Source organism: Miscanthus floridulus, chromosome 1 (assembly GCF_019320115.1).
Source record: "Miscanthus floridulus cultivar M001 chromosome 1, ASM1932011v1, whole genome shotgun sequence".
Taxonomy (NCBI): domain Eukaryota; kingdom Viridiplantae; phylum Streptophyta; class Magnoliopsida; order Poales; family Poaceae; genus Miscanthus; species Miscanthus floridulus.
Genome location: NC_089580.1, coordinates 170,468,105 through 170,484,406, shown reverse-complemented (window position 1 = coordinate 170,484,406; position 16,302 = coordinate 170,468,105). Strand labels below are relative to the sequence as shown.

Sequence of the window (16,302 nt, the reverse complement as noted above, 5' to 3'; positions counted from 1 at the left end):
TAGTGTCTGGTGGAAGACGAGCGTCTCTGAAGGTGTATTATTTTGGACGGTTCTACCACAACATGTCTTTCCAGGGAACTCACATCGCCCACAGTGATAGACGCGTGGTCACTATACTGCCTACTCCCTGTACGGCCGCTGATCAGCATGCTGGTTCACCGTGCCGCCCGCCGGGGTGGAGTGGGACGTGATGATCCGCTAACAATGTCAGGGCATGGCATCATCGGCGGACAGGCGTCCGGCATGGAGATGTTCCTGTCACCACCAGCCATGTCAGCGGGGGCCGCACAAAGGAAAAGAAAGGCCCGACGACCTTGAAGGACTTTCTCTCCCTCTTGTTCTCCTCTTTTCTCCCGTTGTAACACGTGTTTTCCCATGTTCTATAAAAGGGAATGCAGAGCGTCCCATTAAGGGGCATCGCACGAGATCAGACGAGAACACATCGCACCGCATCAGATCAAGACCACTAGCATCGAACCTCGAACACATAGCCGAGCAGCGACCGAGCTCTCGGTACCCATTCGTTCTTTCCACCAGAGACTTGGAATTTGTCCCTCTCTCGCCTATTTGTAACCCCTACTATGAACTTTTCAGTGCTAGTAACACGAGCAGGAGCAACGAACTGGACATAGGAACATTCCGCTCGAGCCAGTATAAACCTTGTGTCCTCTTAGCACACCATCCGAGCCAGACACGCAATATTAGAAATTTACTTGTTGGTGTTTACTTGAAACACCGACGGGAATACTTCTTGCTCTAGTAACAGTTAGCCCATTTTTTTTCTTGCAACCTGAACATATTGTCTAGTGTTTGTTTGATGTGCAAAACTAGTACAGTCAATATTTGTCCCCTTGGCATGTGTTCTGTGCTCTTGGTAGACAAAGGAAAAATTTCTCTAGGCTGTGTAGGTGAAACCTCACCTTAATCTTGATGATATTTAGCTCCAATCTTGGGCTTGTTTCCTTCGTACACTCACTCCTCCTATAGGTCTTGATTACTTCGAATGTGCTTCCTGATTTGCTTGCAGGCACTTGGGATCTCTCGTGGCTTCCTCTCCTGGTCAGCCTCTTTTTTCACCCCATGTCGCTATGTACGGTGATCAAATTAGCATCTCATGCTGTTGAAAAAGTTGGTGTTTTTTCAAGTAAGGAGCGGAGGTGTTTTTCTGCTGGCCTCAACTTGAGTGAAGAGATGGAGGCGAGGCTCCTTTCACCTTTGCTGAGCGAGCTCTTTTTTCTACTACTCTTCTGCATCTCTCATAGAAGATATTTTACTTCAAGTCTCAGCCTAGTCAAGTCATTTCACTGGTCCCGTTCGGTTTGCTGAAACTTGGTTGAAAACACTGTTCTGGCTAAAATATTGTGAAAGAAAAATACTGTTTCGGTTGAAAAAAAAAAACCGAACAAGCTGGATTTAAGATAAACCAAACGGGGCGTCTATCTGTTGCATAAACTAATACCAAGTGGGTGAAACTGTAGCCACAGTGATATGTGTACTAGTGTATGTACTCGTGTACCTGTGTATGAAAAAAGAATGGTGCCTGAATTCTTGTGGAGTGAACCTGGTCTACAGGTGTACATAAACACTATTAAGGGATAAGAATTGACTTATGCATTTTAATATCAAAGTGTGCCAACTGTCTAGCTTGTTGTAATTGATTTTCTTTACAGTGCACTTAGCTGTGATTGGCTATGAGCTAAAATAGTGGTTCGTTACAAAGATTATAGCGAATATTTGGTCGGTGATGGCAATTGACAATGGAACATGAAGCTGTAATTTGGCATTTATCTAGCTACTAGTTACACTGTATTAGTATTACCAACCATAATGTCGTGCATGATTTAGCAAGTACACTAACCATGATTGTAAAAGCAACACGTTACGAAAAATGAGCTGTACAGTAGGTGCAACAGATGGATTGTACTATGATGAGTCATCTAGGGCATGTTTGGCAGGGTTTCTTCTTGGCTCTAGCTCCGGCTCTTTAGGAGGAGCCCGTTCCAAATGACTTACAGGAGGATCTATTTTTTAGAGAAAAATAGAGGAGTCGAAGCTAATTTATGACTCCTTCAAAACAGCCTTAGCTCTTTTAGAAGAGTCTTTTAGGAGGAGCTCTGCCTAAACACCTCCTTCTTCAGGAGAGAGTGTGCCACCTTTGTCCTACAGTGGTCGACGCGAGCAGAGACATAGGGCCCCTCCACGCGAGAGCTGCAGGAGAGGAGACAACCTCTCCTTGACCCTTCACCGGATGAAGAAATCGGTTTTGTTGGTCAACACTGCTTTAGTAATACTTTTTAGCGAACCAATAATATATTTTTCTCATAATAAATCAATATAAACCAAATATTATTTATTGCTGATGTTCACTAAAGAAGCGATGCAAAAGTTTGCATTGACTCTTCTCTCTCCTCATGGGTCGATGTGCTTCAGTCAATCAACCGACTCGTGTGTGTGACACGTAGGACGTTGCATCGGTTTGTTTTCGCGACTGGAGAAGCCCTTGCTCCGCGCCTACGCCCCTGGCGGGCGCGTGCCGCCGCCGCCATGACCGTGACGGACCCGGCCCAACAACGAGCACGACACGCTCCTCCATCGGCCCCACTGTCAACCACCCTCCCTACAGTAGTGCGCGTATCAAAAATGCATACGAGTACCGTACGCCTCGTCCTTTCGGTCTCAATAAAAATTGGAGAGAAAAAAGGTGAGAGAGAGAGAGGAGAGCGCGAGTCGCGAGAGACCTGTTCGTTTCGGTTGGAGCGCTCCTGTCAAACGTATAATCTATGAGTTGAATATACGAAACTAGTCAATAATACTTTTAGTCATTGTTTATAAAACTCGTTCAATGCCTGCCATGCAATGCGCTGTAGCTGTAGCTGTAGCTAGCCGGTGCCGAGCCAAACTGCCAATGACGCAGAAACAAGAGGATATATAGTCCGACGAGGCAGCCGGGAAAAGGCTGGCCGACGTGGGCCGCACCACGCCTGCCCGGGCCCCGCGCAATAATATCTCGTCTGCCCGCCACGGCGCCACGCCACAGATCCTGACGCCTGGGTCCCGCTCGCCCCTCCACCCATGCGACCAGTGCTTGCTTCTCCCGTACTTCTTCCCGGTCCCCCCACCGCAGCTGCGGAACTCCTTACTCGTCGACACGTTGGTCCCACCCTCTGGTGGCCCCGCCACCAGTGATCCGAGCCCTCACATCATCCTGTGCGCGGAGCTTCCTCCTGGAATGCGCACTAATGGTGGTAGTAATAATTGCTCACTAGTTTAATGAGCAGCAACACGGCACTGTGCTGTGCTGTGCTGTGCCTCCATCATCCGATTCCAACATGAGGTTTCCAACATCCCCCGTCGTTGCTTGTTTGCTGCTGCTGCCTTTTCCTTTCCGCCGCGGCTAAAGTGAGGCGCGGGCGAGCGAGCTGGGGGAGGGGGACGAACCCGTCATAATTCCATCGCTTAATCGCGCCTCGTGCTCCTGCGTATATAAGCGCGGCAATCGGGACGCCGGGGGAGGGTGTTCATTCTTCATCCCACGCCCACGCGCGCGCAGGCCAAGGCCGGATCGGGCTCTCAGTCAGATCTCGCCGGCCACGACCCGTGAGACAGAGAGAGGGAGAGAGGGGTTGGCCGGTGATCGGGAGAAGATGTTTAGCGGGACGCAGCAGAAGTGCAAGGTGTGCACCAAGACGGTGTACCCGATGGACCAGCTCTCCACCGACGGCGTCGTCTTCCACCGCTCCTGCTTCAAGTGCCAGCACTGCAAGTCTACCCTCTCCGTACGTTCCCTTGCCCATGTTTCTCTTCTAATGGGGTAGGTGGATGGATCTGTAGGGTAATGCAATGTAGCATCGGGTAGTAGATCTGCGAATTGCTGCGGCGAACGGATCTGGTGCGAGTTTCCTAGTATCAGGAAAATTCTGTGCCCAGGAGAGATCATGGTTGTCCCATTCGCTAACTTGGTAAAACAGAGAGGATTGGGCAGAAAATCGATGCAAATGAAAACTCTTATTTGATCTTCTATTTAGGACGACCTGTCGATGTATGTCTAGGCAAAAGATAAGCAGTTGTGCAAGGTCTGACAATCTCCGTCTTCATCCTTTTCGCCTTTGATAGTTGAGCAACTATTCCTCGTTCGAAGGAGTGCCGTACTGCAAGGCCCATTTCGAGCAGCTGTTTAAGGAGACCGGGAGTTACAACAAGAGCTTCCAATCGCAATCACGTACGCTTTCATTCAGTGCCGAATCATTGACATGAAAATGCAGGTTTTTGTGTTTCTGTGATCTGATGCACTGATGTACTCGTGGTTTACTTCTTTCAGCCGCAAAGATTACTCCGGAAAAGTTGGCCCCTGAGCTGGTGAGTGCCAGTCTGTACGCATTAGTTTTTGTCTCATTGTATTCTTGAAATGGAGAAGTGATAAGTTTTGTCCAAAATCTGCTATCCAGACCAGATCACCAAGCAAAGCTGCAAGGATGTTTTCAGGAACACAAGACAAGTGTGCGACTTGCGGTAAAACCGCATATCCTCTTGAGAAGGTAATTTTGATCACATTATGCTTTTTTTACTTTTCATTATTTCCTTTCAAAATTTTGGGATGTAGGCATCGAATTCAGTATTTCATCAAGGTCAATATTTGCTATGGAACGTCTCAGGATCAATCCCCATGGGTTTCAATGGCTTTCACAACTGAACAAATATTTGTCCCCTTCTAGTCATGTTAACCAGGTCGTGCTGTCAACCTAAATTTTGCTCCATTTAACAATAAAATTATATCTTCGTTCATCTTAATTCGTCTAATTATCCTTTCTTGATTGCCTTTACATTGGTCATCAAAACTCTTTCTGATCGCTTTCCTTGAGCCAGCAAAACATGTGGACAGTGGTTCTAATGCATGGCTGTTAAAAATATTGCACAGGTAACAGTTGAAGAAAAGGCCTACCATAAGTCATGCTTCAAATGCTCCCACGGGGGCTGTGCGATTACACCTTCCAACTATGCAGCCTTGGAGGGCATCCTCTACTGCAAACACCATTTCTCTCAACTTTTCAAGGAGAAGGGAAGCTACAACCACTTGATCAAGTGCGCGTCGGTCAAGCGCGCTGCTGAAGCACAGCCAGAACAACCAGCCTCTGATTCATCCTGATCGCGCCATTTCAACAGTGGGGGTTTGAAGGCGAGAGTTGGGAAGCCTCCTGTTTTTACTTAAAACCGCATGCTGTATGTTATTCCATCTATGCCCTGAGGTACCGGACTGATCTAATTTGGTATCCTCTGCTGTGCTAGCTGGATCACATCGGTGAACCATGGAATTGCTGTCATTTTCAATTAAATTGTTGTGCATCAAGTAGTGAAATCTTCACTGAAACTGTTGTGCAAGTAATGAAATCGGGTACCTTGCCCTTATTGATCGATATATTGTCTCTGTTGTTTTGTTGTCTTGGGTACTATGCAGTCTGGTTTGGTGGATGGTCATACTAAAAGGTTCTTTTTGGTTGAGTGAACTTTCTTCTCTATATATAGGTCGAAAAGCCACCCTGTTTTGGGAGGTTTCTGCCTCCCGGAAAGGGAAAGTGAAGCAGCTCTCCCAGGCAGGGTTAACGGTTACACTTCAACTGGCCGAGTTTGTTCTTGTACAGTCTTGTGCGCAGAGAACTGCCGTATTGCTGGATTACGCTGAGCACACTGACATGAGTGCCTCATGCTTTAGAGCACACTGACATGAGTGCCTCACGCTTTAAGCATGTTCGATGCAAATGGAACATTGGAAATTGAAATGCCCGTGAGATTAGGGAAAAAAATTGGGTGATACTGTATCCACCGAGACTCGGTACATACACGTTGATCTGCCGCCACGTGGACAACAGATAACATCTGGTGCATCCGCCTCCAGGCGCTTTCACGCGCTCGGCTGCAGCCTCCAGACCATGGTCCGTGGTTGGCGGGCTGTGGGGCGTCGGATGCTGTGTGCCGCACATCCAGAGTGAGTCTGCACAGCCGGTGGGTGCATCCAGTATGCACTGGATTTTTTTTCCGAGATTAGGCAAGTCTCAGTGGGATTTCATGGGAGTTTCATTTGCATTAAGTAGGTTGCCACATAATAGGCATTTTTGAGGACATGGCAATGTATTTAAGAAGAGATGAAACTCTCTTACACGATTATCAATTATCTATGAGTCATGAAATCAAATGCCTATAAAACTATAGAATGAAACTTTACATTGAAAATTAGTGTTTCATCCAAGTTTCATTGTCTTAGAAAGACCATGAAACTATCTAATGAGACTGGCCTCAGAAGAGCAATCAGAACATGGCTAATAATAACACAGATAACTGCTAGTTGTATATTGTTACCATATCATTTACAACCTTCTAATAGCTCACTCATGTAATTGTTGACTACTGATATAACTACACTATTAATATCTGACCTATCATACTCTCACAAAGATTCTTGAAGCACGAGCATAAGCCGGCTGTAAGTTTATGGCTAGTTTCACTTCTTTTTCCTCTGCCCTCTTGGTCTCCCTCCGTCTCAACATAAATCATATGTGGCACCTTATACGACCTACTTACATCATCTTATTATACATGCATACTCTGAATGGTATAATTCACGGCTTTGAAGTTGCTGACACCGCCTATAATATTCGCATGCGCCACTCAGAACTCAGAAGTCAGAATAAATAGAAAGGGCTAGATTGATTTTGTGTATATGTTCATCCATATATACTCCTGTTATCTTGTGCACCAGATATTTCCACCTTTTAATTCAAAAGGATTTAAAAACCCTTATGCGGACCAAGATTTTGGAAAATCAATTGTGACTGCCTTAAACCATAAACATACGGTACTGTCCACAGTATAGAGCTTGTGAACCAGCTTATTAGGCATTCATCTCATCTAGGCAAAGTTGATTGAAAAAACAAAAGTATGCACTCATGCAAATGGTTTAGGTCATACCTGTAGTTCAGCCAGAGACGTGAGCCCGACCGAATAGTTTCATAACCTTGAAGTGCATCAACTATATGACTATGAGATCCGAAAAATGACCAGTTATACTAGAATGTAACTCAATTCTATTTCTTAAACCATCTTCTCAAGTTCTGTACTCATGTTTATAACCCATTATATACACAAGTTAAACAAATCCAAGCTGAACAACATAAAAAATGTAAACCCCACCACTGCATCCACTATATATATTTTTTACAACAATGCCATCATCTAGTACAAAATGGTGCATTTGACCACCTTGCTGAGGATGAGCACACGCAATTGGACAAGACAACAAATAAAAGTTAAGTGGCTACATACGAAGGCAGGTCAAGATTTCCAATTCTACCCGCAACTCAAATGATACCACAGATCAGCTCGTGCTTACAGTTCTCCAATTCTCCCCTGCATAGATGCCTTCACTTCCAAGTTCTTCCTCTATTCTAAGCAGCTGCAAAGTCAACGTTGCAAGGTTACCACAAGTCAGTTGTATTCATGGTGGTGTGTATGCTGTGTACTCGCATAGAAATATAAAGGGTTCAACAGAAAGAAAAACCTGATTGTATTTAGTTAGACACTCTCCACGGCAGGGGGCACCGGTTTTGATCTGTCCTGCTGCAGCACCAACAGCCAGGTCAGCAATGAAAGAATCCTCAGTATCTCCAGACCTATGTGACACCACCACACCCCAATGAGCATCCTTTGCCTGCTTCACAACCTCTATGGCCTCAGTGACAGTGCCCACTTGATTTGCCTGCATATATATAAAATGTTATTGACAAACTAAACATGACAAGAAACACAACAGGTATAATAAGGGCCCCTAAGGAATATAGAAACTTTGCAGCAGCGGTATATTTCCTGCCAAAACCTATGAAATAATCGTGTTCGAAAAAGGCCGTCAACAGAACCATATATGGACTTTAAGGGAGCAAGGTTGTGATGAAAATACACGTGCAAGCAAGAGGTTGTGACCATAATGTGCCTAGAGGCTACAGCCTACTAGTTTAATTGCAAGTTTCTCAGCTTTCAGCAAATTCAAATAATATATGGATGATAAATGTATCACTGTTTCAGATTGAATACAACACTGTTCTATATAAATAAACTTACAACTCAACTCAGACTACACAAAGCTTCATTTATAATGACCATTGAGAAGGAAGAGTAGCGTTTTAATAAAGAATCAGTATGAGCATCCAAATATTGTCAAATAATTGTGAAATAAAGCATGCCTAATTCCAGAGTTACATGTCATGTGGTACTGTTACTTGTCACTCTCGAACTATTACAATAACATGGATATATAACACAAACTAGCCCCAATAAGAAATAATTTATAGGGATGACTTGATACTTGCCTTGAGAACAAGAGCATTGCAAGTGTACTCACTAACTGCCCGCTTAATGCGTTCGGGGTCAGACATCAACAACTCATCCCCTGCAACCTGTACACATTTCATACCATGAGCTACTCACGAACTAGAACTAATAACTGAAAGTTAGAAGAAAAAATCACCTGGCACAGCTCTAGAGTGGTCAATTTTTTTGAGTGCTCCCAATCATCTTTATCAAAGGGCTGTTCAATGGAGACAAGTGGGTACTCTAGTGCAGAAAGTGGAGGGAAGAAATCAGCAAACTTGTGTTTATATGCTTCATGAAACTAAAATACATAGAAGAAAAAGAAAGATGATGCCAACCCACAATTCAGGGATACCTGAACAAAGCTGGCTATAGATCACAATCATATCATCAGCAGTTTTGAAGTTCTGCCCAGATTTCTTTGTTGACTTAAACTCCAGATCATATTTTTTTCCTGCAAAGAGTTGGGTGAACATAGCCATAAGCTAACTCATCACATAGCAAATACAAAAGAACCCAATGCATTGACTATAGAGTCAACTAACATTCAAGCTCACTATTTCTAAGGTTCAAGATTGTTCAGTATCTGGTCATCCGAATGCAAGTAGAATATGTAGAAACATCCGAATTCAAGATTGAAGGGCAGGCCTGGTGCAAGCGGTAGAGTCTTACCGCCTGTGACCGGAAGGTCCCGGGTTCGAGTCGCGGTCTCCTCGCATTGCACAGGCGAGGGTAAGGCTTGCCACTGACACCCTTCCCCAGACCCCGCACAAAGCGGGAGCTCTCTGCACTGGGTACGCCCTTTATCGTTACAAGATTCCTGCTAGGTGGTTCTGACAGCATGCTTTCAATGGCAATGGCTGGTTCTGGTATTTAGTAGCAACAATATTAAACAAACAGATGACAGTACGGAAAAATTGAGGCACAAATAATATGGATAGGGGCCTAAAAGTGAAAACACTGCGTGAAATTCTTCCAGTAAGCAGACACAACCAGAGCAGCAGAATGATTACATCCTATCACCAAATTTCATAGTCTGTTTGATAATTTTTATTCAGAGAGTTAATTTTTGAACATTTACATAGTCCATGCATAGGCAATGCACTGCTTTTCTACTTACCTACACAAAAATCAGTAGCAGCAACATCAATTGCCAATTTTATTCTTCCATTATATCCAGCCCTCTCTATTGCCGCAACAACAAGATCCAGGCCTTAAGATATGCTGAACATCAATAAAGCAACATAGATATGGCATATTGAAATCCATATGTAGGTCCCCAATTGGGAAAACAAGAAATGTGTGATATCAGAAAATAGTAAATTAGTTTCTCACTTGCCTGGAAATATTTGGAGCAAACCCACCATGATCTCCAATGTTGCAGCTGTCTGAGCCACATTTCTCCAAGATAATATCCTGTAAAAGTAATTATTAGTAAGTAAATATCTACAAAAGTGAGCAAACCTTTCTGGTAGTCTGAAGGCGAAACTTGTAAGAGCTAAGAGGTCAGTAATGTCAGTAATTTGCCTCAACGACAACCAACCCAAATGAATTAATAGTAGCTAAATTCAGAACGGGAAAAAAAGAGAGAAGGAATCAGAAAGGCTGAGTGCAATATTAGTTTGTTATTGAAGTCAATCTTATGATGTTTGATGAACATCTTGAACCAAGTATGAGTGGAGAACACTTATGTTGCTAACATATAGATATCTGCAGCACAGAATGTTAGAAGCGAAGGCTACCTTGAGATGGTGATAGGTCTCGGAACCCATCTGCATTGCTTCTTCAAAGTTCTTAGCACCAACAGGAAGGATCATAATTTCCTAAAAATAAGAAAGATTTATAGTTACTCCAGAACTACAGTTAAACATGTTGATATACATGAACAACTAACTATCTTAATATGTTTCTGTTTAGGCAAAAGATGACTCAAGTGGACAAAATAAGGGAATAATGCCTTCAACTTCTCAGATTCTAAAGGTTTGGAGGAATACTTGAATGGGAAGAGCATTTCCAGCATGCTTTCCACCATTAATGACTGTAATTGCAGGGACAGGAAGAGTTGTAGCGCTTTTGCCAACAAGATCTGCTATATGCTTGTAGAGTGGAACCTGCACAGCATCAAGCATTCAATGATCCGACAATAAAAATTCTGTGCCGTCCGCATGACACATTTCTCAAATTATGATGATTTTAGCAGAAAAGCAGCACCTCTTTTTCAGCAGCACCAGCTTTGCAAGCTGCAATTGACACTGCCAGCATAGCATTTGCTCCAAGCTCAGCCTGCATTTCGCACAATATCATAGCTATTTCCATTTGGACAAAATCTATTTGCCAGAAATAATGGAACGAAATCAAGATACAAAAAAATTGAGGCAGTAGTGGTAAGTGGAAACACAAGTAGACAGTGAAGAACAGCATTATTTCCGAACAGTCAAATATAACCGAAATAATTAGTGTCCCATACTGCCCCTAAATTGACTATACCCAATGTAAAGAATTGCTTGAGCATATGGAGCCATCAGTTGTTTGTATATAGCATGGGTTTGACAATGCAGAATTCAGGGGGAAAAAAACCGCAGAGGAGAGAAAAAGGGAAAGGATCTCCGAGTGTTCCACCTTGTGGCGCGCCTTGTCCAAGTCCATGATGGCCTGGTCGATCTGCGCCTGCTGCTGCGGATCCATCCCAACGAGCGCCTCCGACACCTTGTCGTTGATCACCCGCACCGCGTCGGCGACCGCCCTGGCGAGGATCTTCCACCTCTCGGAGCCCCCGGCCGCGTCGGCGGCGGCGCCCTCGAGCGCGCCCGCGCCGGCCGCGGATGCTCGGTGCACGGCCTTGTTGGTGTGCAACTCGACCTCAACGGCCGGCGCGCCGTGCCCGTCAAGGATCTGGCGCGCCCGCGCCCTCGTGATCACGGCGGGCGCCACCCGCCGCATGTGGCCCGCGATGAAGAGCACCGGGTCGGGGGCCTTGGCGCGGACCGCCGCGTTCACGGCCTCCTCGATCCTGCGTGAGAGCAGGTGCTTCTCCAGATACTCCTGCACCGACATGGCTGCCACGGCGATGGAATTTTTCTTTCCCCACGACTTCACCACGCCGTGCTCACCTCCCCGACGACTCCGCCGTCTCTAGTGCGTGCGGCGAGTCGCCTGAATCCAAAGTCCTGAACTAGGAAGACGACGAGACAGAGAGGTCTGACGAGTGTGCACGCGTGGGCCCTCTTTGATGTTGGGCTGAATTGTTTTTTGGCACAAGGCCGGACCTTGGCCCATGAACAAAATTACAGAAGCCCAGCTACTTTCGATCTAGAAGAGAGACCCACTGGAAGTCTGGATAGCTCTAGCATTCTCCACGCTCGAATCCAGCGGCGTCGGGTCCATGCTCGAACACGTGAGAACTCTCCAGAAACTACTTTCTCCTCCACTTCCACTTCATCGCTATCGCCTTTCCTCTATAAAAACTCCCCTTCTAGCAATCAGAAGAGACAACAAATCTTCGATCAGAAGCTCAATCAAATCGCTCGAACCTCTCTCACAAATCTTCGATTCGTCGACAGGAAGACTACAATCGAACCGACCATGTCGCTGATCCGCCGCAGCAACGTGTTCGATCCCTTCTCCCTCGACCTCTGGGACCCCTTTGAGAGCTTCCCCTTCGGCTCCGGCAGCAGCAGCGGTCTCTTCCCCTCGTTCCCGCCCACCAGCTCGGAGACCGCGGCCTTCGCTGGCGCGCGGATCGACTGGAAGGAGACCCCAGAGGCGCACGTGTTCAAGGCGGACGTCCCGGGGCTGAAGAAGGAGGAGGTCAAGGTGGAGGTTGAGGACGGCAACATCCTTCATATCAGCGGCGAGCGCAACAAGGAGCAGGAGGAGAAGACGGACACCTGGCACCGCGTGGAGCGGAGCAGCGGCAGGTTCCTGCGCAGGTTCCGACTGCCCGAGAACGCCAAGACGGAGCAGATCAGGGCCGCCATGGAGAACGGCGTGCTTACAGTCACTGTGCCCAAGGAGGACGTCAAGAAGCCTGAGGTGAAGTCCATCCAGATCTCCGGCTAGACATCGGTCCGCACGTCCGGTCGTCGTGCCTGCGTGATTGGAGGAAGCGGCAGTTCGCGTCGGTCGTTCTGTGTATGAGTGTTTGTCACTAATATGGTGGTAATGTGGTATGAAGGAGGAATGTGGTCAGAAACTCTGCGTCTCTTTGGTCTGCCTGGTGGTGTTGAATCTTAGCTTTGAGAGTCCCTGTCGTGGTCTATGTATGATGTATCTCGTGAGTATCTAGATTGTCTTCATTGTGGTATCTTAATATCTGTCCATGTTCTTGTCGCTGTACTGCCTTCATATCTCATCCTGATATAAGAGGTCGGTAGTCCCATTTACTACCAGAGGAGTTACTGCTGTTTCATATGTATGCAAGGCGCGGTCACTATTAGAGAAGTTCATGTTTCGTAGTGATGCAGTGGTTTGTCCGTGAATCCGTTAACAGGCTAATTATAATCCATAAAAGATTAGCCTATTTGCCGCCTCCGTTTCAAAACAATGTCCTTCGCTAACGTAACTTCTCTAATGTTAGTGAAGTTGGTTGTCTTTGTAGAGACCATCATGATGGTGGTTGTCATCGTAGCTGCGTTTCACCATCTTTTATCACTCGACTTTTGAACTTAGAGGGTGCGACGTAAGTTGGGGTTCCTGTCGATGCACTAATGAATAGAATTAGATGCCCAACGCTACTTTGGTGGGTCATTTGGTCAACATTAGCAAACGGGCTAGTTATTTGGTCGATTTTGGCGTCGGCTGTGGGCGCTTTGAATTCTTCCATGTCGGCATTCTAGGCCATGTTTAGTTTACCCCTAATTCCAAACTTTGCACTATGCAAAAAGAAGATTTCCCGTTACATGCATAGAGCACTAAATGTTGACGAAATCAAAAACTAATTGCACAGTTTGGTTGTACTTTGCGAGACGAATGTTTTGAGCCTAATTAGTCAACGATTTGGCAATTATTACCAAATAAAAACAAAACGCTATAGTAGTCTACAGGAATTCAGGCGGCGCCGATTCCTGCCAACTAAACATGGCCCTATTTCGGCATGCTGGTCAATTTGAAATGCAACTTTTGTTTGACAAGAATGGTGAAATCTTCCTGCATCCCACCCTCATATTGGTTGGCCCTTGCATGAGATTGGAGGACTCTAGGCCTTGGGAAAGTGGGCACTGACCAAAATCCTTTTCTGTACTGCATGGTTCCTGAATCCCTAGGTCTCCCAAGAAACAAAGGTTTACCTAGAAGATTATTTGCTTGTTGGCCCATGGCCTGACGAAAAAAGGAAAGAAGTCTAGGTTATAGGGACCATGCAAATATCTCCATGGTATTATGATTTAAAATTGTTGTGCACATGTTCTCGTCATCTTGTTGAGTAGTCACTTGAGAAGTGGAGGTGCAAGTTGACAATAGGAATTAGAGAGGAACTACTGCCGAAGAAGCACAATGGCATCGACTATCACTCTATCGAGGTCATTACTAGTAGAGATTACTCATGGTTTTTATAGGTGCCAGAAAGCTCCAGCAATACGAATCAGCTTATCACGACAGGGTTTATACTGGTTCAGGTACGTGGTACCTTATGTCCAGTTTGAAGTAGATCTCTTTGTTTGTATGCTCGAGTTTATAAAGGGATGTTGATGGCTAGTTGCCTAGATGAGACGAGATGTCTTAGGGTATGTTGGGATACCAATCGGGGGCTCCCCACCCCTCTTTATATAGTTCAGGAGCTGGGTTATAGATAGAATCCCGATCAATTTACATGTGGGCTTTCTAGTTTGTTACAAGGAAATCTACTACTCCGTAGATAGAATTGGTTTCTAAATATATCTTGCTACGCCTTATCCCCCAAGTAGATGAGGTACCTTGCCTGGGTTGGGATCCTTGCGTAGCCTGCTTGGTGTACCCCATCTTACTTAGGTTGTTGTCCATGAGATCAGTTACCCTGGGTACATATCTCCGACAGTAGCCCCCAAGCCTTTGTGCGATTTGAAAGAATAAGACGACATGTTAGTCTTGAAGTCGTTGTCCTCTTCTGAGCATGCGTCAAGCATACCCAGTGATTCGGGTGGGTGAAAGCCCTAGTTTGGTTTTGGATAATTGATGAAACCTAAGTATACTAACCTTTGTCTAAAGTGTATATGTGATAGGTTGTGTCGGGGTTATGACCCTGGGGTGCCTCAAGGCGCCGATTAGTTGGTAGGCCACGCGGCTCGCAACTCATTGGGTTAACAATGGCCCAAACGACCGAGGCCTAGCTAGGATAAGCACGCCGAACCAACGCCCAGGACAAGGTCGGCCACGACCCCTTCTCTTGCCTTGGCCACACGAAAGGCGCGCAACCTCTCTCCCATCACGACCCTTGGGGCAGGATGGGGAGAGATCGAGCGTGGCTCAGTATGTATGCTCTGATAAGAGCAGGTACGCCGCACTTACCTCACAAGGACCAAGGGGACAGCAGTCACCTCGGTCCGGTCCGACGCCATCCCTGTGCCACGCCGCACCAACGAGACAACACCACACAACAGTGGCAATGGGTACGAAACCCACCATCCGAATACGGACCGCTAGGATGCGCGTATGATCCCACCCACTACGAGATGGGACCTATGACAAGGGTCTCGACTTAAAGACCTTCTCGGCTGGCGGAGTGCCCCGACCCCAATGATCAGGGTCATGGCCCTCAGCCCCACGAAGCGACCAGGCGAACAACGACCCAGGGCGGCTACCAACTACGAGTATGACTTCCCGAGCAACCTGGAGACGATAGCGGAGACCATGACAGATGTCGTGTTGCACAGGACAGCTGACGAACTACCACCATGGCTATAGTGTTGCCACGACCAGCACAGTAGCACCACGTCAAACCCTACCGCAACATGGCCACAAGACCATGACGATAGCCACACCACGGCGAGCATCAGAAGACGACGTAGCTTGCAAGCCAAGTCAGCTAGGACCTCCCTCAGGCTCTTGATCTTTCGGTTGGGGGAACCTCCTCTTTATAATGAACCCTGGCCCTAAACTCTACATAAGAGCAACCAGGGCTCACATCTTCACATTCTTCATCCTCTACCATTTCACCCATAGCAGAAGGGCTCCTAGAGTTTTTTTCGGGCTGCCCCTCGTCTAGCATAGGTTCTACCACCTCTTTCACCATTCTCGCACCCCCCATTGTAAGAACTTCAGAGCATTCAAGCGAGGAACACGCACTCGATCTTCTCTGAGACTAGATGTAGGGCTCCAGCCTGAACCAGGATAAATCCTCATGTCTATTGGATGCTACCATCATCTTCCTAGAGCAGCGTGGCAATCACATAAATTTACTAGTCCGGTTTACGAAACACCGACAGTTAGCATGCCAGGTAGGGGACAGTCACGCACTCTCGTTTGATTGAGGAAGGAAGTGATGGCTCCTTGCACCGCTGGTGGACTCGTTGGTGGAATGACCCATGGTGGTCACATCCATCGTGAAAACTATGGGTTCATCGGCGCCAAAGGGCCAGCGCCCGTGTCCACCACCAGCCACAGTCCAGACCTCCACCTTGGAAATATGAGTCCTATGGCCTGCGATGGACACAGCCCTGGAACTGCCCTCGAGGGATGCATCCTAGAGTTCACCTACCCAGAGGGGCTAGTACCCTCGCTCGTCGCAAGCCATGGCCAAGTTTCCCATCCGAGAAACCAAAGGACCACGGCTCATGGTGAACTCGCCCGAGGAATGGCCTCGACTGGCCACATCCTTCTAGGGAACCACGTGGTTAACCACACCAAAGGGCCGACGCCCGTGTCCACCCTTGGCCATGACCTAGACCTCCACCTCAGGAATCTAGGTCCAGCGGCCTATGGCAGGCGCACTCTTAGAACTGCCCACGGGGGCTGCATCCCAGAGTCTACCTACGT

At 46.7% G+C, this 16,302-nt stretch overlaps 2 protein-coding genes and 1 pseudogene across 3 annotated transcripts; 2 read left to right on the top strand and 1 right to left on the bottom strand.

Annotated features, from left to right (window-relative positions):
* Nucleotides 1-3,251: 3,251 nt before the first annotated feature.
* On the top strand, nucleotides 3,252-5,413 carry LOC136501976 (LIM domain-containing protein WLIM2a-like). Of its 2 annotated transcripts, XM_066497483.1 has the most exons (6): nucleotides 3,252-3,776; nucleotides 4,114-4,219; nucleotides 4,319-4,356; nucleotides 4,446-4,535; nucleotides 4,653-4,725; nucleotides 4,916-5,048. In XM_066497483.1, the coding sequence occupies exons 1-5, from the start codon at nucleotides 3,645-3,647 to the stop codon at nucleotides 4,710-4,712; spliced, it is 426 nt and encodes a 141-aa protein (XP_066353580.1). In that variant the 5' UTR covers nucleotides 3,252-3,644; the 3' UTR covers nucleotides 4,713-4,725; nucleotides 4,916-5,048. The 2 variants fall into 2 exon arrangements, with proteins under 2 accessions (XP_066353580.1, XP_066353576.1); XM_066497479.1 differs by lacking the exon at nucleotides 4,653-4,725 and having other exon boundaries at nucleotides 3,261-3,776; nucleotides 4,916-5,413.
* Nucleotides 5,414-7,064: 1,651 nt separating this feature from the next.
* On the bottom strand, nucleotides 7,065-11,713 carry LOC136548029 (cytosolic enolase 3-like; annotated as a pseudogene).
* A 122-nt stretch (nucleotides 11,714-11,835) lies between these two features.
* On the top strand, nucleotides 11,836-12,740 carry LOC136548039 (17.9 kDa class I heat shock protein-like). The gene has a single exon (XM_066539697.1). It carries the CDS (start codon nucleotides 11,938-11,940, stop codon nucleotides 12,412-12,414), a length of 477 nt encoding a protein of 158 aa, XP_066395794.1. The 5' UTR covers nucleotides 11,836-11,937; the 3' UTR covers nucleotides 12,415-12,740.
* The last annotated feature ends 3,562 nt before the right edge of the window (nucleotides 12,741-16,302 follow it).

What these genes read in the sequence shown, in the direction of transcription:
- LOC136501976 (XM_066497479.1), top strand. Translation starts at nt 3,645, where the DNA reads ATGTTTAGCGGGACGCAGCAGAAGTGCAAGGTGTGCACCAAGACGGTG. An exon ending in ACTGCAAGTCTACCCTCTCC is followed by an intron (nt 3,777 to 4,113) that starts GTACGTTCCCTT and finishes CGCCTTTGATAG; the next exon opens with TTGAGCAACTATTCCTCGTT. An exon ending in CCGCATATCCTCTTGAGAAG is followed by an intron (nt 4,536 to 4,915) that starts GTAATTTTGATC and finishes AATATTGCACAG; the next exon opens with GTAACAGTTGAAGAAAAGGC.
- LOC136548039 (XM_066539697.1), top strand. Translation starts at nt 11,938, where the DNA reads ATGTCGCTGATCCGCCGCAGCAACGTGTTCGATCCCTTCTCCCTCGAC.